Here is a 23,984-nt window from a genome sequence, read left to right as displayed (position 1 = left end):
TGGAGGGGAAATGCATGGGATACATGCATGTGTACATAAAGCGTTGGGGGGCACATAGGGGACACATAGGTCTCACAATTTTTATTTCCTCATTCCCTCCTTGTCCCCTAGTGGACCCTTCATGTCACATCTATTCTCATGAGACAGTCAATCTGTTCTTGCAGCATTATTTTTCCATTTTCAATGCTCTGTAAATGGGGATGTGGAACACATGCAGTAGCACACAGACCGCAAACGGCCGGGCCACACTGCAGACATAGACAACAACTGAATATCATTAGTAGTATTAATCCACAGACGGTCAACACTTTCCATCCCCATGCCGATATTATTCCCCAGAGCCAACTGGACCAAGTCCACGTGCCTGGGTCTTGATGTATGCTTTGGGCAATCTTGTGGAGCCTTGTTATTGCTTTGTATACAGACGGTGCGTTATTAGGGATGAAAACGCAACAGCTGGAGCCGATGACCCTACAAGCCCCGCCCCTATCCGCCAGGATGACGTCAAGAACAAGACGATTCTGAAGAACGACCATTCTCATAGCAGACTGTTCCTGGGTCAAGTTCCCCAGGGCTGATGCAGTCTCATTTGCAACTGTTTCTAGAATCCTTGTTAGCCTGCGGATAAGTTTACTATTCTGGACGGGACCTATGAAGAAAAAGAATCCTTTGTTGAAATCTGTATATTGCTCCCAAGCTGTCTCAGTCTGGTCAATGCCGGAGGCATCGAGCCCTCGTCTGTGTCTGATAAGTGCTAGTTGGAGATCTTGATGATAGTTCGATGGGGCCAAGAAAACGGGTGGTAAAAGAAATGATATGTAGCACGTCCCACCCCAGTCTAAGGGCAGTTGCACATAGGCTGTCTGGCCACAAATAAAGTAGGTGTGTCGTGATGCTCTGAAATAGGACTTTCCTTTGTCTTTAAACTCTATTACAGTATTACACTCGCTGTGCCCCAAATGTACTGAGCCTTCTTTTCTGACACACAAGTTCCCTTTTACTGGCAGGACTGTAATTGCGGATGGACCTAAATTGTGTATGGGCTTGACATTCAACACTATAAAGTCGAGGGTCGCATTTCCTTGCTGATACTCTTCATTTTCTAGATCTGTACCTTTTCTTTGGGGAAGACCTTCTTTGTCTGGGAAACATGCTTCATTCATGACTTTATTCAAGTTACCCCATACCCAGTCACCCCTACACTCCTTGTCTTGACATTCTTTGGCATCACCGTTGATGGATGTCATTAAGGCAAACCATGCTCCGCAAAAACCATTATGGGAGAACGGAAAATGGAAAAGAGGCAACACTCCCTTCACCTTCTGATACGGGGGAAGTCGGCCACAGACCCAGCAGTCTGTAGCATTGCTAGTCTGATGTGAATGGTGCAGCATCTGAATAAAGGTATTGTTGCGTAAGGCAAGTCGATATGATAGCTCATGGGATGGCAGATCACTAAATGTGTGCTTTATGGTATCATTAGTGGAGGAGTGTAAGAGTGAGGCAATAGGAGGAAAAATAGCATGTAGTATTAAGCTGATACATATTATCGTGATGCACAGAAGAAATAGTAAAATCAAAGTCACTATACATCTACCACGTAATATTTTACAGTATTTGCTTTTCATCTTGCTCTTTTTATCATTATTATTGTCCGAGATCTTATGCAAGCCAGAATACATGTTCAACCGCTTCACCACCTAGTGGACTTAATTGATCAAACGGGTTCTGACTTTTTAGATCTAAGTTTAGCTTTGTACTCCTGCTGGGGAGTCTCCTCTAGTAAAGGGGGCTCAAACTCTGAAAAGTTTGTGTCCTTTTTAAAAGAATCGTTATTCCCGAAGTAGCGTTTACAATTATGAAGATGAACCCATCCTTTCCGTCCTTCGACTTTAACGGCTGTCCTCGTGGTTAATAACACTAACTTCGGCGCCTTCCACCTCGGCTCAAGAGGGCTTGATCTATCAAAGTTCCTTATTAGGACTAGGGGTGGGCGGAATTGGCGGAAGGCACTTCCGCCAATTCTCGCGAGAATGCAAGCAATTTCCGCGATCACGCGATATTTCCGTGATCGCGGAAATTGGTGCTTCCGGCCTGCCGCTGCCGCCCGCTACAGTTTGTGTACGTTGCCAGCCACGGCGCCGACGTCCCTGGGGTCCCTCGAGTCAGCTGTCCATCGTAGTGGGGGAAAGGGCGGAAGACGTTGCCCACCGCTGGTGTGTGGGGCGGGGCTTCCATGCAGTTCACATGCCGTGGGCCAGAGACGCCGCGGGCCAGAGACCGATCAGAGCAGCTGGTGTCAGGAACTACACGGGGATTGCGCGACAGGTAAGGACCACATCTAGTTTTTGACGGTAGATATGGGGAGAACAGCACACCTGCCCAGCCTCGACCTAGCTCCCGAATGTATTGTGCCGATGAATGCGTTACTGAATTTGAGCTTCAACTCGGGCACCTGCTTTATTTATATCTGTAAGTGCTTGGCCAGGCAACAATTTCCGTTCCCTCCCGGAAATTGCGACAATTCGGCATTTCCGCGTTCCGGTCGGAACGCGGAAATGTCGAATTGTCGCAATTTCCGGGAGCGGAACGGAAATTGTCGCCCACCCCTAATTAGGACATAATCCCCAGGAGCGATGGAGTGTTCCTTGACCTGGGTGTTGTCAGGGAAGGCGGCAGCAACCTGCGAACGACAAGAGAGTAGTGCAGACATCAAGGAAGCCAGGTAATCTGTCAGCATGTTACTATCAACATCAGTAATCTTTTTAGGCATTGGAGTGCCCCACATATTCGGTGGTCTACCAAAGACCACTTCATAGGGAGATAAGCCTGTTCTAGAATGGGCTACCATTCGCATGTAAAAGAGGGCAACCGACAGGGCTACCATCCAATCTACACCTTTGTCTGCGCAAATCTTTGCTAGTTTTATCTTTAAGGTCTGATTGTGTCTTTCTACAAGGCCTGCTGCCTCTGTTTCCAACAGATCCCAGCTAATCTTTTTCTCTCCCACCTCCCAGTCCTTTCCTTTAAGCTTCTCATAAATACCAGCAGGCAATAGTACTTTTAATAACTTTAGAATGTCAGCATATGTATATTCTCCTAAGCGGAGAATGTCTTTTTGTTAATTTGCGCCGCTTTTCCCTGTTTTTATTTACCCTCTTTCTTGCACTATAAATTGGCCCCCTCACCGCTGCTTAGCGGGCTATCCCCAGCGCGTTAGGCGCCCGGAATTGTGTTTCTTTTAACAGGCGCCATCTTGGATAGGGAAGGCTGCTAGTTTATCTCGGCGTCCCAGCGCTCCTGTTCACCTAGCTTTTAAGGACTTCGTGTTGTCAAGAGCCCCGGACTGGGTTTTCATAACTGAGACCTGGGCTAAGGATTCCTCAGGTCCTGATCTCGTGGAGGCGGTTCCAGATGGCTATATTTTAGTCAGAATGGATAGAACGGGCCGGATGGGGGGAGGGATTGGTATTCTGCACAGGGACCATCTGTCCTGTCACATCATTCCCCTAGATGATCATCAGGAGTCCTTTCAGGCTCTCCAATTTTCTATTAATGGGGCTTATGGAGTGCCGTTTAAGGGCCTCCTGATTTACAGACCCCCAGGGAGCAAAGTAGACTTCTGCAGTCAAATGCTGGAGGTCCTAGAACCACACTTCGGTTGTGACCATCTCACCGTTCTGGGGGATGTAAATTTTCATCTAGAGAAGGTTGATCTGCCCGAAACTCAGTCTCTTTTGGATACTTTCTCGGGGTGCGGATTGACACAGCTAGTCAGAGGCCCCACACATTTGGCTGGCCATACGCTCGATGGGGTTTTCTCCAACGATATGCGGTGGGTCACCGAATTGCCTATCCCCCTTTCTTGGTCAGACCATTATGCAATTCCTATGGTCCTTACTACCTCTCTGTCCAGTAATAGGGGTAATATGCCTCCCAAGTTTGAACGAAGACGTAACTTAAAAAAGTTATCCAATAATCTACTCGCTCCCAAGCTTGCAGGGCTCTTGATCGCCCCGGGGGAGGAGGTAACATCGGCGGTGGAAAGGCTGGAGAACGGGGTTACTATAGCCCTGGACGAACTTGCACCGGCCATTTTGTGCCATCCGCCCCTTGGTTCTCGGAACCACTCAGATTACTTAGGCAGGGATTACGGCGACAGGAGCGTCGTTGGCGGTCCAGTGGGTACGTGTGTGAGAGGGACAGACATAAAACTATGTTGAGGTTATATAAGAAGGAGGTTATAAAAACCAAACAAGAATATTTTACCTCTCTTACTGCCTCACTTTCCTCACCTAAAGATCTTTTTAAAATCGTGGACACGCTTACCTCTCTAAAGATGCCAGACCCGGTGGTGAGCTCACAACAGCTGTGCAATGATATTGCACAATTTTTCAACACCAAGATTGTGGATATTTATTCAGCTCTGGAGCAACAAAGGGTGACTATCTATCCCCTTAGACTGTGTTCCGTCATCTTTATCTGAGGAGGTGCCCTCTGGAAGTCTGTCTAGTTTTCCCTCTCTTTCCCTACTGGATCTTGAAGGCCTCTTGACCAAGGTTAGGTCGGGTTCCCCCTTAGACCCCTGCCCCCTCAAACTTCTTAAACAGTGTAAAGACTGTCTTCTTCCACCCTTATTGGGTGTGATGAATGGGGCAATTAAGGAAGGGACCTTCCCCCTTCAGTGGAAGAAAGCGGTGGTCAAGCCTCTTTTAAAAAAACCCTCTCTTGACCCGGGTGTGCTTAAGAACTTCCGCCCTATCTCGTTGCTTCCAGCTCCTGCCAAGATGCTGGAAATCCATCTAAATAAGCATCTTGTTGATTTTCTGGAAGCCCATGATAAGCTGGACCACTCGCAGCACGGCTTTAGGAGAGAACACAGTACCGAGTCTGCCCTTACCATCGTGCTCGACACCATTCGCACTAGGGTTGATAAGGGACTGACTACTCTCCTCATCCTCTTGGATCTCTCGGCTGCTTTTGATACCCTGTCTCCCTCAGTATTAACATCAAGGCTGAGGGAGATCGGGGTCAAGGGCACAGCACTTAGTTTGCTGACATCCTTTCTTAATCAGAGGGAACAGAGGGTAAAGCTGGGGGATTTTCTGTCTCCATCCCTTCCTGTGCTTTGTGGGGTCCCTCAGGGGTCGGCTTTAAGTCCGACCCTTTTTAACATCTATGTTACCCCACTGGCCAGGCTTATTAGATCTTTTGGGATGGAGGTAATCTCTTATGCTGACGACACACAGATTCTGCTGTCCTTTACCCAACCCACTATCCTGGCTGCCTCCAATTTTAAAAACTGTTTGAAGGCAGTCGCTCAATGGATGGTGGGTAATTCATTGAAATTCAATGGGGATAAGACAGAGTTTCTGGTGTTCGGGGGAAAGGAGGATTTCTGGTCAGCTGATTGGTGGCCGCCCTCTATGGGGGTGTGCCCTACTCCGTCGACCCTGGCCAAAAATCTTGGTGTTTTGATCGATCCCCTTTTGAGGATGGATCAACAGGTAAGCAGGACCATCTCCACCTGCTGGGGACTGATAAACATCTTAAGGAGGATCAGGCACTATCTGTCTTTCCAGGCCAGGAAAGATACTGTCCTGGCATTGATTGGGTCCAGACTTGATTATTGCAATGCTCTTTATTTGGGCATCAATAAGGGCTTGGTGACCCGTCTACAGATGGTGCAGAATGCTGCCGCTAGACTGGTCCTGGACCTGCCTAAACGGGCCAAGACTCATCAAGCAAGAAGGACCTTACATTGGCTCCCTATTGAGTCCAGGATTTTCTTTAAGTCCCTGACTTTGATTTATAGAGCCTTGGCAACTAATCGGTCTGGGGGTATGAAGGATTTGCTGGTCCCATACATTCCCCCCAAAACCCTCCGGTCGTCAAATAAACTTCTGCTTTCAGTGCCCAGGATACGTAAGGCTAGGTGGGGAGGTAGAGCTTTCTCAACTCTTGCTCCCAGGCAGTGGAATTCCCTGCCTCTGGAGATAAGATCTCTTCCCTCGGCTCTGGCTTTTAGGAAGGCCCTTAAGACCTGGCTTTTTGCCAAGGCCTACGCTTAGATACGATCTGCCTCTTTTTTTCGAACTGTTTTGTTTAGGCGCCTTGATGCCTTCGGGCTAAGTAGCGCGATTACAAGTTTCCATTCATTCATTCATTCATTTTAGTTCTCGGTGAAAACCCCCCGGGTCTTTATCATGGGAGGGCAAAAAAAAATTCATTTCCAGTATCTCTAATTTTGACAAGGGGGTGTAGACATACACCTGTTGCAGCACATTGTTTGCATCCTTTACAGGATGAACCTCTCGTAGGGGGTTCAGCTTGTCGTATAACTGTCCCTTATCCTGTGGTGGAGCGGGAAGCAGGGACCTAGTCACGTATACTATATATTTGTGTCGCTGATCCAGGATGACATTAATCAATTCAGTACCCATGTTCATCCACCTGTCTAGTATTATGTCGTCCAGCAACTTATACAATAGACCAGGACCAGAATATTGACTCTCATACAACGTAATCAAATGTTGGACCATGTAAACACCAGCTATGCGCTGTTCGTTTGGTGGGAGACTCAAGAACGTCTGTGCTACGATATCATTATTATATGTATCATATTGGGATACCCACAGGGTGGCTGACCGTGCTAATTTATTTTCGGTCGGGGTGAGGGGCTGATCGTTACCTAACCACTTATTCACCGCTTTTTCGGTGATTTGGAATAAACTTTCAAGGGAATATCTTTCTTTTATAGCCGTTCCCTGTTTACAGTGATTGAGGCCCTTGGGCCTCTCGAACCGTCGGGCATGGCCCACATATAGTACTCTGTCTTTGTCCCCTGCTTCGTCATCAGAGGCTGACTCAGCCTTTTCGTCCGGTCCTGCTTTGTGTGAGGCTATTATTGCCTTTCGGATTTTGGCCAACATGTTGTCTGTCTGACCTGATTTATCATGCTGACCGGCATCTATGCGATCACTCCAACCAATATAACAACGGTCTACGTCCCCGTCACCTTCGTCTTTTTCCCTGATCAGACAGTTAATCAGGAAGCGAAGGATATAGTTCTTAATAATTACTTTTCTATTTTGTATGGCTTCTGCTATGCACTCAGGACCTTCCCCTGTTCTTATGAATGTGTACATTTTCTTTAGATGTTTATCCATATCTGGTAATTTTTCCAAATCTGCGACTGCTCGTCTAAGCCTTAGTGAAAACACGAGCATTCTGCCCTTTCCTGGATCTGGATCATATATACATTCGGAGATGTCTACTTTTACTGTCGGTCCCCCTCCTGATGTTGTCCCGGATCCTCCCTCCCCGCCGTCCTCGAGCTCCTGGAGCTGGGCTTGCGTTGGGGGTGCAGGGAAAGATCCGTCCACGTATGCTGGTGGGGATTCCTCTAGGTAGGTGTTAATAAACTTTTCGGATGCTGTTGGTTTTATTTTTCGGGGTACTTGCGGTGGCACTCTAATGGGTCTTTCTACTGGGGCCACTCTTGCTAGTTCCTCTGAAAGGACGGGATAAATACCAGCAACGACAGTATTTCTTTCTCTTTCAGTCTGTTCTCTTTTTACCCGTTCCCCTTCCTCCTGTAATTTCTTTTCTTTGGCTTTTTCGGACTCCTGTTTACTTCTCTCTGCTTTGTGGAACTCTTTCTCTGTTCTTCTATGTGACTCCTTGCGCCAAAACTCAATGGCATCCTTCTGAGCAGGTCTACATTTTCTCTTCCATAACTCTTCCTCTACCTTCATAATGCATTCTGCATCCCACGTTCCCGTGATAGGCCATCGATACTTTGTCTCTAAATCCTTCGTGTAATCCACCCATAGTTCTAAAAACAACACAGCATCTAAACCATGCTTACAGTACATGAAATGTCCAGGTGTGTCTCTAGGCGGAATGTTAACTGGTTCCTCTAGTACACCTTTTCTGGTACATATCTTACGCAGTTTCGAAAACAACGGCATGTTGGAATGTAACCGAAAACAAAAATCACAATGACTCAAAAAAAAAAATCACAATGAAACAAACTTACATAAAAACCTGACACATTCAAACCTAACTGAACCTGACTAAGACAATAACATTCATACAGTTATATCGGTGCACCTGAATGCTTGGATTACTTTAATTCTTTAATACTTGATGCATGCTCTTGAATACTTGAAAACTTGAAAACATACCGGTCTCACAAGTGAGACACGTCTTTACCGTGTTCATTAAATGAACCCGTCTTTATGCAACCCCCATGAAAAACTCACCGGGAAGCAGAACTTGAAGGCCTCGGACACTTGACGCTGCGCAGGGAATGGCGTATCTTTGGTGGATCTCTAGAAACCTCGGACACAGCTCTCTCGCAGGGTGGGCTCTGGGTCGGGACGATCCGCAATCCTCACCGCCTCGTATGGATGCCTGGTCGCAGTCCGTCTCCTTCGTTGGCCTGAGGGAGTTGGCGGGAAAACCCCGCGACGTGTACACTTGAAGTCCGTCACGGCTGTAGAAGGGGGCAAAACTGGACCTTCATCTCCGGCGCGTGGGGAAGGAGATTTGTCCCTGTTCGGGCGCCATTAAATGTCGTAAATAAAGTATTACGCACTCATAATTTCTATATGTATCAATATGATCATGCATAAAGCAAGAGGCTGAGTCTGTGGTATCAGGTTCAAAAGGGCTTTATTCCAATAACTCGAGTTATAGGGAGAATAGTTCCATCACCACAAGGGATCAGGAAGGGTCTTCTGCTCAGAATATTCTCCTGAAATATTCTCAAACTTTATTCACAGAGTACAGTATATATACATTCAATATTATACGTAAGCAGAAGTGCTTCAGGCAGAGCAAGAGAGAATGAGATAAGAGCATGTGGGTGTGTAAATAGGCGTGAAGGTGGGCATCCATGTGGGTGTCCACTTGATGATCATAGGTGAATGTCATAGGTGGGTGGATGCCTAGAAGGGGTTGCGTGATCAGCTGGAACTTTATTGGAACTTTGCCTTACTTGTGCTCAACTTGAGCATGACGTGTAACTGACGTGGGGAAGGGCTGCTGTGCAATCGGGGAGTCTGGAAGTGAGACCTTCAGTGTCAGGACGACCAGCACATCTTGTATTATCTGATATCTAAAGTCTGGGGCAGGGACTGATTTGTGACATAGGTTGCCCATCACCAAGAGCCAATGTGGCATCTATTTCTTCATTCACTGCGTAGGCCTTACATGGGGGCTATGGGCTTTTCACTGACGTGAGCTTTGCAATCACACGAAAAGAGACAGAAAGGCTAGGCTCTCTCCTTTGCAGACGGGTCGTGTTTATTCCTCCTTCTCCAGGCAGGAATGTGTTTCAGTAGGAGTAAGCAGATAACCGTGCTCAATACTGTCTCGGCACCCCGGACTGGGCCCCTTTGGCTGAGGCCCAAGTGTGCGAGGCCAAGGATACGCAGCTGCAGCTCTCAGAGCGTCTGAGGCCTGAAACCTCTTTTCGGCTCTGGCTGAGCCACAAACATGGGTTTTCATGAAAATGCGGAAAAACATGATGCAAAACGTGTAGGCCTCAGTGCAGATTTGTCGTTTCTCTCATGGGAGACTGGATGATGGCAGGCCACGTTATAGCATAAGCATCATGATAGACAGGCCATGGAGGGGAAATGCATGGGATACATGCATGTGTACATAAAGCGTTGGGGGGCACATAGGGGACACATAGGTCTCACAATTTTTATTTCCTCAAGGTGAGGTCATGGATGTCTTACCTGTACAGCACCAAACGTGGGGAAATTCATTCTAATGGGTTCTGATCTGAAACATGCGACACCCTACATGGAGCACCCACATCTTGCAACAGAGGGTGATGGTCTTTCATCAAAAGCTGGCATGTAAACGTTAGGTATGTTCCCTATCCCCAGGACCCACCTTTTGAATCATACAAAGCATTTTGGAGATAAGTCATAACAGGCAGAGACAGGGCCGGTAGAAGGGACGGTCAAATGGACATTATTCCCCAGGCTCTGCATTTTGTTAGAACCCCGCCCTCTTATTGCATAAGCCTACTTTGTTTATTCAACAATCAGGGAGTTTAAAGGCGCTGGGCGCGGGGGGACAGCTCTGGTCCAGCCAAAGAGCCAGGTCTTGAGGCTCCTCCTGAAGGTGTGTAGAGTTGGGGAGTGTCTGATGTTGACTGGGAGCTCATTCTAGGCTTTGGCCGCGATGTAGGAGAAGGCTCTTCCACTTCTGGCTTGGTGGATGCGCGGGGTTTCTGCTAGGGTGAGGTCGGCGGAGCGAGGGTTCCTTTTGGGTACATGGAATGAGACTCTTTCATTGAGGAATTTGGGGGCGCTGTTGTGGAGGGATTTGTAGGCGTGGGTGAGTAGCTTGAAGGTTACTCTCTTCTCGAAGGGGAGCCAGTGGAGGTCTCGCAGGTGTTGGGTGATGTGCTCATGTCGTGGGATGCCAAGGACAAGTCTGGCCGCGGTGTTCTGGTTGGTCTGGAGTTTGCGTAGCAGGGATTTGTTGATTTTGGCATTGAGGACATTTCTGTAGTCCAGTCTGCTTGTTATGAGTGCGTGGGTGACTCTCTTTCTGGCCTCGGGGGGGGGGGGGGGGGGGATCCACTTGAAGGTCTCGCGGAGGGTGTAGAAGCAGGTGGGGGCGACGGCATTGATCTGTTGGGTCATGGTGAGGGAGGAATTGAGTATGATGCTGAGGCTTCGGGCATGGTCCGTGTGGGTGGGGGGTTGCCAACGGCAGAGAGCCACCAGGAGTTGTCCCATGCAGAGGGGGAGGGTCCGAGGACTAGGACTTCTGTCTTCTCCGAGTTGAGTTTCAGACAGCTGGTGCTCATTCAAGCTGCAACGTCTGACAATGGCGGCGAGGGGGCCATGTACATGTTGAAGACCATGGGACTGAGAGATCCTTGTGGTACTCTGCAGTTGATCTCTGTGGGTTCAGAGAGGAAAAGCGGGAGTCTGATCCTTTGGGTTCTGCTGGCGAGGAAGGAGCAGAGCCAGTCCAGGGTGGTTCCCTGTATTCCGGCGTCGTGGAGTCTGGTTGAGAGGGTGCAGTGGGAGACGGTGTGGAAGGCTGCGGAGAAGTCGAGTAGGATGAGGGCTGCGGGGTGGCCTTGGTCGAGGAGCGTGCAATGTCGTCAGTGGTGGTGAGGAGGGTGGTCTCGGTGCTGTGGTTGCTGCGGAATCCGGATTGGGAGGGGTCGAGGATGGAGTTCTCTTCAATTAAGTTGGTCAGCTGGATGTTGACAATCTTCTCTGTGACTTTGCCTGCGAAGGGAAGGAGGAATATGGTCGGTAGTTCTTCAGGTCTGCAGAGGGTTTCTTGAGGAGGGTCTTGACTTCTGCGCGTTTCCAGTCATCTGGGAAAGTGCCGGATTCAAAAGTGGTGTTGATGGTGCATTGTAGCTGGGGCGCAATGGCTACTGCGGCTCTGTGGAAGATGTGTGGAGGGCAGGGGCCCGTGAGGGCTCCTGAGTGGGTGCTCTTCATGGTTGTAGTGGTATCTTCGGTTGTGACCAGGGTCCAGGCGGTGATGGTGGTCCAGCTGCCATTGCTGGAGGGAAGGGTGGTTTCTGGAGTCTGTTTGCTGAAGTTGTCGCAGAGGGCTTTGATTTTCAGGTGGAAGTAGGAGCCCAACTTGTTGCTGAGGCTTTGGGAGGGAGTGACGTCTGTGGCTTCTCTGTAGAGCTTAGTGAATTGCTGAATGATGTTGAAGAGTTCCTTTGAGTTGCTGGAGTTGGTGAGGATTTTGTTCTGAATGAAGGACTTCTCTGTGGATCTTATGCGTTGGTAGTAGTCTGTCATGACGTTCTTGTAGGTGGTCAGGTCTTCCGTGGTTTTGCTGTTTCTCCATCATTTTTCGAGACGTCTGCAGGAGCATCTGGCTTCCTTGGGGGTCACGGCTGAGGGTGGCGTTGGGGTGCTCCTCAGTGACCTTGCTCCAGTTGCTTTGCGGAGGGTGAGTAGCGGGTTTGAGAGCGGTGGCGGTGTTGAAAGAGAAGTGTATGCAGCGGTGATCTGTCTAGAGGGGCTGAGTGGTGTGGCTGAAACAGATGTTGTTCTCCCACCTGCGAAGATGGGGTCGAGGGAGTGTCCTGCCTTGTGGGTAGGGGTGGTGATGAGCTGTTTCAGTCCGATGTTGGCGAGGTTGTCCAGGAGGGCGGTGGAGTTGAGGTCGCTGAGGTTGTTGAGGTGAAAGTTCAGGTCTCCAATGAGTATGTAGTCTGTGGAGGTGATGGCATGTGGTCACTATCCCTGCTAAAACCACAAGATGGCGTACCTGTGTTTTTTCCTTCCCAGAGAACATTTGTTTAACTTATACACAGGTACTTGTGACATGCAGGGCCTGCATTTCGTTGTTGACCCGTTGAGCTCTGAAATGTCTTGGCAGAGAAAGTAAAGTCTCAGCTGGTTAGACCGAGTAGAAGCAAGATCAGGAAGAGAGGTGGGGGTCCACAAACAGTGCACAAGAAAAGGAACCAGAAAGAGAGTATAATTAGAACCACTTGAAAGGGAAGAGGGGGGTGGGGGTGGACTATGTTTGAACAGAACAGAATAATAAAAAAAAAACATAAATACCTAGAAATTAATTAGTAAGGAGAGGACAAGAGAAAGGAGAGAGTGCAAATGCTTGTGGAAATCGCAGCGAGTTTGAAAATGGCACAGAGAACAAAGTTGACAAAGGAAGATGCGCAGAATAGATAAAGACGAGAACATAGAGCAGGATCAAGAGAAAGCCAGAACGAGACGTAGAGGCACAAAAAGAGCAGCGGTTTGGGAATAGAAGTCCTAGACAAACGCAAAAAAACATGTTTGATAATGTTTTATGTAACCCTAAACTAGAAATATACACAATATTGCCCTTATTCCTGAAGTATTTCCCACCAAAGCCCTTACTAAGAATGTTACATGTGTAGAAAGCTCACCTTCAGAAATGTGTTAACACAAAATTGTTTCTGTTCTTTTACAACAGGGGCCAGTGGGTCTTCAAGGAGAGCCAGGTGCCAAGGTAGTATGCACAATAAATATATGTATGTATGATGCCTGTATTTGTGTGGATCTTGTGGCATTGCTGTCACAGCTGTGGGTGCTATACTACAATATCAACTGCAAAATATAATGGTATAAAAATATTGCATCTTGGAAAAAACAACAACCACACTATAAGCCAACAGAGAGCTAAGGTAAATCTAAATGTAAGGCAACTGTGGTTCACTGTGGTATATGTATTAAATGACTGACTGACTCATCAGGTGAGAGTATTTTGAATCACGCACACAATCCACTCATATGGTAGCTATTCGTTTTCCAATAAATAGTGCTACACCAACAGATAATTGTCATCTTCGATGAGTTGTTGGCCGGTTATCTGTTTTTCAACAATAATACATAACTAGCATTTGCAATGCAATAGGTCGTGCATTAGTGAAAGTATGAGTTATTGGCGCCACAAATTATAATGTTTTTTAGGTATGTTTTTTGGGCCAAAAATATCCCAGCAGGAGCATAAGTAATAAAAGAAATTCCACAAGCAAGGAAAGGGTGCAGTACCACAGACTGTTACTAGGTGTAACCTGTGGAGTTGCAAAGGGGCCTTCATTAGCCACATAAGGTACTGCACGCCTAATGCAATATCATTTGCAACGCCAATAGCTCAAACTTTCACTAATACGAGACCGATTGCATTGCAAATGCTTGTTATTAATCCCTGCTGTATTTCCTCCAGGGTTGTACTGTAGGTACTTTGGGTTTCTTGTTGAAACCTCGCTGAGTTGCTGTCATTTTGCTAAATTTTATGCTCAGTTTCAAGTGCCTCCTCCCTCTTGGTACAGTCTTCCAATGCTTCACCTCCCCTCTTAATATTTTTAGTGTTTTTGCACTGCTTTGTGTGTGTTTTTGAAGCAATTAAACTTTTAATGACGCACGCACTCCGTCATATCAGTATGAATTGCATTCGTGCTTCATTGCGTCATACTTTTTTTTTTTTAAAGTAGTGCACGACATTAATGGAGTAATTCCTGTCCAAATAGCAGCAAACGAGCATTAATAACGGACTTCCTAAAAGTAGCAACTAAAACATCGGAGGAAATTCGGAGTCGTCAAGCCTTGAAAGTAACCAATCACACAAATATAATAAAAACCGACAAAGCATCACAAATCACCAAAGATTCAATCCTGACCCCACCTGGGGATAGCAACATAACAAATATTGAGATAGAATGGAAAGAAGAGAAAGATGCGGGCCCAGTTATCCTGGGTGCTGAAAATCAAGAAAACCAGAGTCTTCAATTTAAAAAACTCCCTCCCCTGGAGATTTATTAAAGGAAAAATTCCGAGGTAACTGAGGTTCTAATTCATCATCATCAATCCCAATTCCATCTGGATCCCAAGAACTTCAAACCCCACCAGGACACAGCGTTCACAACGGTCACAGTAACAAAGTCAATCACCACAGCAAAAGCAACTCAATAAATTCAAAAAACCAGCACAATATAATCTCCCTTAGTCCCACGGGTATGACCGTTCCACAGAAGGGGGGTGATAACTCCACCAGTCAGACGACAGCCAATTTAAGTGTTGACACTCAAGTCCTCGCTGATCTATTCCCCCTATCGTCGGAAATTATAGATCACCCATGGCAGGACATACAAAACGATACAACAAATTGCCTTTCAAACTATACGGATCCAGCCCTCAAAATATCACAAAACCAAAATAAGGCTTCACCCATCAATTCCCCAGTTCACTTAGGCGAATGGCCTCACTCGATCCACAGTGCTAACCCAGCCTCATCAACATTCACTGTATGGCCCCAGTTGCTAAGTACAATGGATACAATTGGCAAAGCAATGATTTTACACGCAGACAAATTAGACACTCAAGTAGACCTTTTAAATATTCTTGCAATTCACGTTCAAGGGTTCGAACAAAAACTGCAAAGTTTCAACGAGATGATCCTAAAGGTGCAGCAAGATCGGGAAAATACCTTCCAAATGTGCCATTGTACGAGAATAATTGACAAACTAGCCTTAGTTCCAACCTTACTTACTGAACTCCTGAATTCAACAAGGGAAGTCGCAACTAAGCCTATAATTCCAACTAAGAACGATGTAATAAAAAAATCAGAGCAATTAAACGAAGCGCTCAAGGGTTCTAATCCAGAACGCCCCAATCCTTCCGTAGGCCAAAAAAGTAACGCAATAGAATCAACTCCCAAACAGATTAAACTTACTGAGTCAACAGTACCCATATATAAGCCAAGAAGTGCTCTCGAAAACCCAAGCATCCAGGATTCTCCACCTCAAGATCTACTTAATAAAACACTGGAAAGACAGCCAATAATCCCCACGATCCTATCGAAGCGGGAACGCAAACGACTGAGAAAATCTAGAAAGCGCAAACAAACAAGCAAGGTATCAGACCAGTCTCTGGCAACATCAATCCAAAATTTAACACCACAAGAAGTAATATCAATCCACAGCAGTACAGAAGCACTAACCCCCAAGGAGCAATCAACCTTTTCCCAAAATACTCCAATCACGCTTAACACATCGAACCCAAATCTAAGGGATTCACCTCCGCCAAGGAAATTATACAGCCTATTCAAAAATGGAGCTGGGAAGGAAAAAAATAATCTTAGAATTCAGGCAACACCAGTGAGTTGCCTTAAGTTGGTAGAAAAGAAAACCAACCAGGGTGCGTCCACCTCGGCAGAAGTAACTGGCACAGATGTAAGGCGACTAGTGGAAACAAAGGGGGAAGGCGCAAACTACCAACAAAAAAATAGACCAGAAATCCGAGATCCATCTCAGACCTCACTAGAGCCAATGGTGGTGAAATATACTGAAAAGATCTTGGATAATGAATCGGAGTACGATCCCCCAGTCAATAACAAAGTCGTCTTCAACCCACAATATGTCTCAAGGGGAATGCATGACGTATAAATAGAAATGTCTTGCTAAAATTATTTAAAGCTCTCCCATCCTTAAACAACATAAACACCAACGACATTGAAAGTATTGAATTAAAAAAAAAAACGTGTCTTACCGGTCAGGAAGCAACAATAGCTACATTTTCTCACAAAATGCATGTCGACCTCATCTGGCAGCAGAAGGCCACATTCGCCAAATGGGGAATAGAGTTAAAAAAGGTAATTCCCCCGCGTTATCCCAGCCCATTACAACCACCCTCCTACACCATGAGTCTCCTAAAAGGGGCAAAAGGCCCAGATAATGAAGACCAAACAAGAGATCAAGAGCATCAGGCAAGGAAAATAACTATCACTCTCGAGTACCCCGAAGCCGGTAAACCTTCGACACCCTGGGTATTAAAAAAAGAAGGCATATCCTCGGGAAAGGCATGAACATCCTCAACACAAGCCTCCCAATTGCACCAAGGATGTACCATTTGCTCCTGGAACGTGCATGGTCTGCATTCAAAACTAGAAGACCCAGATTTCATGCATTTTATCACACAATACAACATCCTCCTTTTTCAAGAATTCTGGCAGACAACCTCATCTCCCATAACAGGTTTTAAGGAATTTCTGAACCCAGCTAAGAGAGTCACCAAATACGGAAGAGCCAAAGGAGGTCTCTCTATATTCATTTCTACAGAAATTCCATGGCAGGCTTCCAGTGTAGACCTAGACTGCTCCTGGATGTTGTGTGTCAAAATAGACGTCCCAGAAACCTATACCTTACTCATCCTTAACATTTATTTTCACCCTGCATCTAAAACAAAGAAGTTAAAAATTGAACAACTAATAACTTCAATAAAAACATTAAAACTCGCCTATTTGGATGCTAAAATTATTCTGTCGGGCAACTTCAATATGTACTTACTATACGAAAAGAGTAAGGGAATAAAGGGGCCCACACAAGCCCCCAACCGACAGGACACTTCTGGCAAGAAATGCGCATTTTGCTTGAAAGATCTCTCAATGTGCATACTTAATGGACAAGGTCCAGCCGACAAGCCTGCAGCATATACTAGGGTTACACAAAAAACACGGTCCATCATAGACTATACTTTTATAGATCACGACCTTCTTCCGCACATTGCGAACTTTCAGATTAAAGATCGGGCAGAAAGCGACCCTCAGCCACAATCCTTTACATTATTACTAACCTTTAAAACCTCAGTAAAGGCGCTATCATCTTTAACGCAATGCTATAATCTAAAACGCCTTCGCTGGAACAAGAATAACATTAAGGCCATCGTAAACATCTATACCAGCCTTTTGGAAAAATTCAATCCTGAAACACTAAGCATAAATTCTTGGGAGTTGTTTATCATTGAAATTAACAATACATTTTCCAAAAACACCTCTGTCCGCCAAGCCGGAGATTCCAAAGGGGCGGTTTGGTTCAATAAAAACCTGAGGAAACAAAAACAACAACTAAATAAATACCTCAGACAATTACGATCTCGGGACCCAGAATGCCACCAGGAACTTCTGTCGTCAATTGCAAAAACTAGAAAACAGCTAAAAAATGATATAAAACGTGCAAAAAGAGAGCATCAAGAACATATCTGGGCTAAACTCCATCACGCTTGTAAATTGGGGGATTCCAGGCTCTTCTGGGAACAAATAAACCAACTAATCAATGGCCGGAATCAACACCATCATTCGGACATACTGGAGACCACATGGAGAGCCCACATCGAACTCCTTTATAACGAAGCAGTACCTCGATCGGCTCCAAACTGTGATGCACTAATAGTGAAGGAGGCAGGAGGCCGAGACCAAGTTAACGGTATCAATAACCCCCAACCATCTGGGGATTCTGTGCTGCTCACAGAAACTCAAGTGCTAAAAACTATTACAAAAAATTAAATCGGGGGGGCGTGGCCAAGATGGCGGCGAGGTGAGACGTGTTTCCCTGTCTCTCCCTCGCACGCCCGCAACTAGCGCCGAAAACGGGGCCGAAAGCTTCCCCCGTTCTCGGCTCACTGCACCGCCGGAGCCGCCTGTGTGGGGGAAGAGCCTGTGGAGGCCCCGTGAGCGGCCCCCTGAACGCTGTGGAGCTTGTGGCGGCGGAGGACGAGGACGGCCGGTTGCGGCCTAGTGACGGGCCTTGCAGCCTCGGCCTGGGGTAGGGCGCACCCGGTGGGGAAGAGCGATCCCTGGGGCAGCGCGCCGGAGGCACGTGGGAGCCTTGTGGCCCGGCCGTGGTCGGGTGGGCCCGGGACTATCGTCCAGCAGGCACGGAGACGAGGAGCGGACGCCTGCGGCGCGGACCCGGTGGTCCCAGAGGTGGCGGAGTAGCGAGTGGACCGGCGGCCTTCGGGAGCCACGTGCGGTACAGGCCTGGGCTGGAGCGGCTGCCTCCTAGTCGCGTCTGAGTGGGAGACCTGGCTGGTGGGACCGTCCCAGCGGAGCGTGAACTGTGGACGGCGGAGCAGGCGGCGGGGTGCCCGCGGCGGTGAGTGGAGCAGCTGAGGGGGGAGAAGGCCCCAGCGGGGAGACGGCCCGCAGCCCGCACGCGTTGGCAGGAGCGGGGGTGCCCTGTGAGACAGAGACCCCCCCGGAGCGCCGGAGAGCCGAGAGACACCGGGGGTGCGGAGCACGGGGCGGTCGCTGCCCGAGGCCGTAATTGCTGGCCAGGAGCGGGCGGTGACTGCGCAGCTCCGCGGCGGCAGGGGAGCCTCCGGAGGTGGAGGAGAGCTGGGACGGTGCTTGCCCCCGCGCACTACGGGTGAGAGGACGGGCGACTGTCGACGCTGAGGCTGCAGCAGGCCCCTCAGGGCAGGGAGAGGTCAGAGCCGGCCACGCACCCTTCGAGAGGTGGACGAGCCCGCACCGGGGGTGAAGCAGCGGAGCTCGGACTTCGGCGGCCTGGTCGGTCATTCGGCAGCCCTGAGCCCGACGCCTCGCGGGCAGAGACGGTTTGGCGGTGGGCCCAACCGCACGATGGTGACCCAGCGGGGTAAAGGCAAGGACAAGACACAGGGCAAGTCGCTGCAGGAGTTGTTTGCCAAGACCCAGAGGGGAGCGGCGGCGACCCCCGAGACCTTGACGGGTGCGGAGCGACCCAAGGGGGCCGAGGACGATGGAGCGGAACCGATCACTAGGGCTTTCCTGCTGTCACTGTTCGCGGAACAACGAGAGGAGCTCAAAAGCATGAAGCAGGACCTCACAGCGGAGCTCAGGGAGGTACGGAGGGACCTGGATGGTATGGGAGAGAGGGTCCAGGCGGTTGAAGATAGGATGGACGCTCAGGACACGGAGCTTTCCCTGGTGCACCAAGATCTCATACGCCTGCACGACCAACAGGTGGACATCCAAACCCACCTGGAAGACTTGGAGAACAGGTCAAGGCGGCACAACATCCGCATCCGAGGGGTGAAACGCAACGCCGAAGAGGGGGACGTCTTTGCCTTCACACGTGAGTTTTTCAATCAGATTCTGGGGCGGCCGGCAGGCACGGCGCTCACCCTCGACAGGGCCCATCGGGTGGGCCCCCCGCGCCCGGACAACGCTTTGCCGGCCGACATCTTGGTCTGTCTCCAGGACTACGGCACTAAGGAGGAGATTCTCCGTAGAGCAAGAGCGCAGCACCCCATTACCTTTCAAGGCACCCTCCCGGTGCTCTATCAGGACCTCTCCGCCCTGACCCTGCAGAAACGCAGGACCTTCCGACCGGTCACGGACGTCCTCTGCCAGCGGGACATCAGGTACTCCTGGGGGCACCCGTTTCGTCTCATCTTCAGGCAAAATGACCGGTTGTATCAGCTCCGCTCCCTGACGGAGGCGTGTAAGTTACTGGACATTGACTGCCCGGCGGAGGAGGAGGAGGGTCCGACTTCGAGTTCTCAAAGAGTCAGTGGCCCGGGCTCCGGCTGGAGCCAACTGAAACAGTGACACAGGGGGGCCAGGCGGCGGAGGCCGCCCCCCGAGGAAATCGCACAGGGTCGGAAAGATGCCATAGCCTCGGTGGCGGAGTCGCTGGCACTGAAGGACGACGCCGCCTGAGGAGGACTTCCTGAGGGAAGTGTTTTTGTAGTTCCCCTTTGCTTACCTTGCTTCTGGGCTGTTGGGGCGTCTCTGGCGGGTACATGGCCGGGCGGGCGGGGGCAGAGGGGGGGCTCTGGTAGGCCTCGTTTTCCCCATTGACTTTGGACACTCCGCTCTTCCTTGGAAGAGGGACTTTTGGTTTGCTTGATGGGGTTGGGGAGGGGGAGGGGGGCGCGGGGTTTGTTGGGGTCTTTTTTCTTTTCTATTTCTCTTCTTTCTTTCTCTTCTCTTTCCTGTGTCGGGTACGGAGGGCGGGGGGTGCCTGCCGTTAGCCACGGTTCATTGACGGGTGGGAATGCCTCCAACTACTCTTAAGGTCCTCACGCTCAATGTCCGGGGCCTGAATAACCCTATTAAACGCAGATCCGTTCTTTCCCTTCTTGTACAGTCTGGGGCGGAGCTGTGCCTGCTCCAAGAAACGCACCTCCTAGCGAAAGACACACACCGGCTGCAGTCCCGGGCATTCCCCCTACAGTACTTTTCCTGTGACTCCACCAAGCGGGCGGGGGTGGCGATACTTCTGGCAGCAAGGTTCAGGGGGTTCTCGATGAGTAAAGTGGCGGAGATTAAGGGTAGGTTGCTGGTTTATCAGTTCCATATGGGTGATTACGCATTCACGGCAGGCACGATTTATGCACCCAATGACAGGTCGGAACAGTTCCTTCACACGGCGCACGGACCGGAGGTTGTTGCTCGGGGGGGACCTGAACCTGGTTTTTGACAATTTGACGGACCGTTCGGCGCAGCGCTCGGGGCAAGTGGGCGCTTTATCACAGAAGGGGCACGAGGCGCTGCGGGGGTTGGATCTGGTGGATCTCTGGCGGGTGACCCATCCCTCGGCCCGGGAATACACGCACACATCCAGCGCGCATGGCACTTACGCACGCCTGGACTATTTTTTGGTCTCCCGCGCGCTCTGTCCAGAGACCTCTGGAGTGGAGATCTTGGCGGCGTCCCTTTCGGATCATGCCGCGGTGGTCATGATGCTGCAGCTCCCGCCCGTGGGCAGGAGAAAACGGCACTGGCGGTTGTGGGATACCCTCCTGCTCCGGCCCGTGGTGGTCCGTAAGATACAGGGGGTTATTGAGGAGTATCTCCGCTTTAACGATAATGGCGCCACGGCACTGTCCACGTGCTGGCTTGCTCTGAAGGCGGTGGTCCGGGGGGCCATTATAGCTATCTCTGCGGCGGAGAACAAGGAGAGGCAGGCGAAACGCCTGGAGCTCTCTCAGAAAGTTAAGGACCTAGAGCGTGCGCATAGTCGTACCGGTGCTCCGAGGGTCTGGCGGTTGTTGAAAGCGCAGAGGGCGCAGTTGGAGGTGCTTGATCGCGACAGGGCGGAGTACGCGGCTTTGCGCCTCCGCCATAGCTACTATGTGGGGGGCGACAAGTGTGGTGGTCTCTTGGCTCGCTGCCTGCGGGAGCGCAGGTTGAGAGAGGGGGTTAAGGTGATAGCGGACGCTCAGGGGGTCCTGCGAACGGACGATGGGGATATTGCCGCAACGTTTCGGGATTTCTATGCCCGGCTTTACGACGCGCAGCCGCTTGCTGATAGCGGGCTCGACATGTATGTGGGGCAAGCGCGGGTAACGGGCCTTTCGGCGCCCCAGGCGGAGCTGCTGGAATCGCCGATCCGGCCGGAGGAAGTGATTTCGGCCATCTCGAGGCTCAAGGTGGGCAAGTCCCCGGGCCCCGACGGTTTTACGGCTACGTTTTATAAGCAGTTCTGCCCCTTGGTCGCCCCTATCCTCACACGGCTCTTCAATTCGTTTGACTCGTTTGGGGAGTTGCCCTCTTCCTTGCTCGACGCTGCGATAGTGGTGATCCCCAAGCCCGGGAAAGATAGCACACAGTGCGGTTCGTACCGACCGATCTCCCTCCTAAACGTGGACCTTAAGCTGTATACGGGGATCTTGGCGGCCCGGCTGGCGCCACATCTGCCGAACCTTATAGATCCGGACCAGGCGGGTTTTATCCCAGGCCGTCAGACGAGCGACCACACCAAACGGGTCCTGCATCTGATTGAGAAAGCTTCCCGCTTCCCGGCAGACTATGCCCTCCTGGCGGTAGATGCCGAGAAGGCGTTCGACCGGGTGCATTGGCCCTACCTTGAGGCGGTCCTGCAACGATTTGGTCTACAGGACAAGATGCGGGCGCGCATCCTTAATTGCTACCGGGATCCCCATGCCTCGGTTAGAGTTAATGGCCACACATCTGAGTCATTCCGGATCTCCAGGGGCACTAGGCAGGGCTGTCCCCTCTCCCCGTTGCTCTTCGCGCTGTATATGGAGCCTCTTGCACAGCACATACGGCAGAACGGCCGGATTACTGGCATTTGCTTTGGGGGGGACACTCATACGATCTGCCTCTACGCCGACAACGTCCTCCTGACCTTTAGAGACCCTCTGACGTCCCTGGGAGCGATCCTGGAGGAATTCACTGCGTTCGGGGAGGTATCAGGGTTCAAGGTTAATGTTACTAAATCGGTGGCGCTCTCCCTCTCTCTCACGTCGGGAGTGGTGGCGGACCTGCGGGCGCAATATCCGATCCCCTGGACGCTGGGACCGGTCCCCTACCTCGGGGTGCAGCTGACCCCCACGATTCCGGGCATCAGGGTCCTGAACTACGACCGCCTCTGATCCACCGTCAGATCGGATCTCTGCCGCTGGCGACACCTGCCGCTCTCGTGGCTGGGGCGGGTGGCGGCCATCAAGATGACGATACTGCCTAAGATACTGTATGTATTTCATGCGCTCCCCATATACCCGCCGAAGGGTTGGATCAAACAGGTACAATCTGAATTGGCACAATTCATCTGGCAAGGCAGGAAACCGCGTCTTAAGCGCCAGATCAGTTCTCTCCCGCCGGACTATGGGGGCATTGGGGTCCCCGATCTGGCACTCTACTTCCAGGCCACACAGCTACGCTGTTTGGCGGAATGGATGAGGCCCGAATCTGAAAAACATTGGCTGTTCCAGGACCGGGCGGTGGCTGGGACTTCCCTGGCCGCCATCCCGTTTCTCCGCCGGGAGCAACGGCCCCCTAATCTATACGCCTCGTGGGTGACCCAGGCGGCGGTTCAGATCTGGGACCAGACTGGTGAGAGATTGGAACTGACTTTGTTCCCCTCACCACTGACCCCCCTGTTTGGCAATTCAGACTTCCCGCCGGGGCTCCCGGAGTCCTCCTTTCGGGGCTGGCGCTCCTCTTGTGGTAAATAAAAATAAATATTACCGGACTGAATTTCATACGGAATCTTAAAATAAAGTAAAATAGCTCAAAATAACAAGAGGCAGAATCCGTGGTATAAGAGGTTTTCTAAATGGGCTTTATTCCATTCAAAATGGCCGACTCGAGTCGCGGCCTTCAGGTTCCGTCACCACGAGGGTTCAGGAAGTGAAGTACAATATTTTATTGACAGACATGTATTTTTATAATAAGTACATTACAATGAAACGAATGTAGAAGGCGTAACATTTGATAAGAAAAGTGACATAACAGGTACGTAATTGAAACTAGGCGTAATAAGGAATAAAAGAAACATGATTGGTTAGGATTATCAGACATAGGTGGATCTATAAGATAATACTTGGCATAGATGCGCGCGCGGCAGCATGACGTATAATTGACGTGCAACTAGGGGGTGAAGGGGACTTGACATTAACTCTACATATGGAGACGAAAAGTCTGAGGGGTCAAGTCAACCTAATCCCAAATCATATCTAACATCCTATGTTTAGAGAACTATGTTATCCACAAGGAAGAGACTTTCGGACAGAATCTATTCTATACTAACTGTGTGTGCGTGTACAAGCGTCTAAGTGTCTATATGAGATGCGAGGGGCAGAAAACTTTCCATGGCAACAGGGCTATGAATCACTCGCAGGAGGACGGAAAGGCTGAGTCCTTTGCTTGTGAGCTAAAGGAAATGTTTACTTAAATCACTAGACAGGAATGCA

The 23,984-nt window shown here is 49.7% G+C and overlaps 1 protein-coding gene across 7 annotated transcripts in view; it reads left to right on the top strand.

The window, feature by feature from the left end:
• Nucleotides 1-23,984, top strand: part of LOC146862954 (uncharacterized) — a 376,918-nt gene that overhangs the window by 162,598 nt on the left and 190,336 nt on the right. For all 7 annotated transcript variants that reach the window (XM_085642327.1, XM_085642326.1, XM_085642324.1 and 4 more), the window contains exon 8: nt 12,979-13,014. In XM_085642327.1, the coding sequence (XP_085498453.1) occupies nt 12,979-13,014 (36 nt within the window). The remainder of the gene's footprint in view (nt 1-12,978; nt 13,015-23,984) is intronic.

This window comes from Triturus cristatus, chromosome 2_2, assembly GCF_964204655.1.
Source record: "Triturus cristatus chromosome 2_2, aTriCri1.1, whole genome shotgun sequence".
Taxonomy (NCBI): Eukaryota; Metazoa; Chordata; class Amphibia; order Caudata; family Salamandridae; genus Triturus; species Triturus cristatus.
This window is presented reverse-complemented; position numbering and strand designations above follow the sequence as displayed.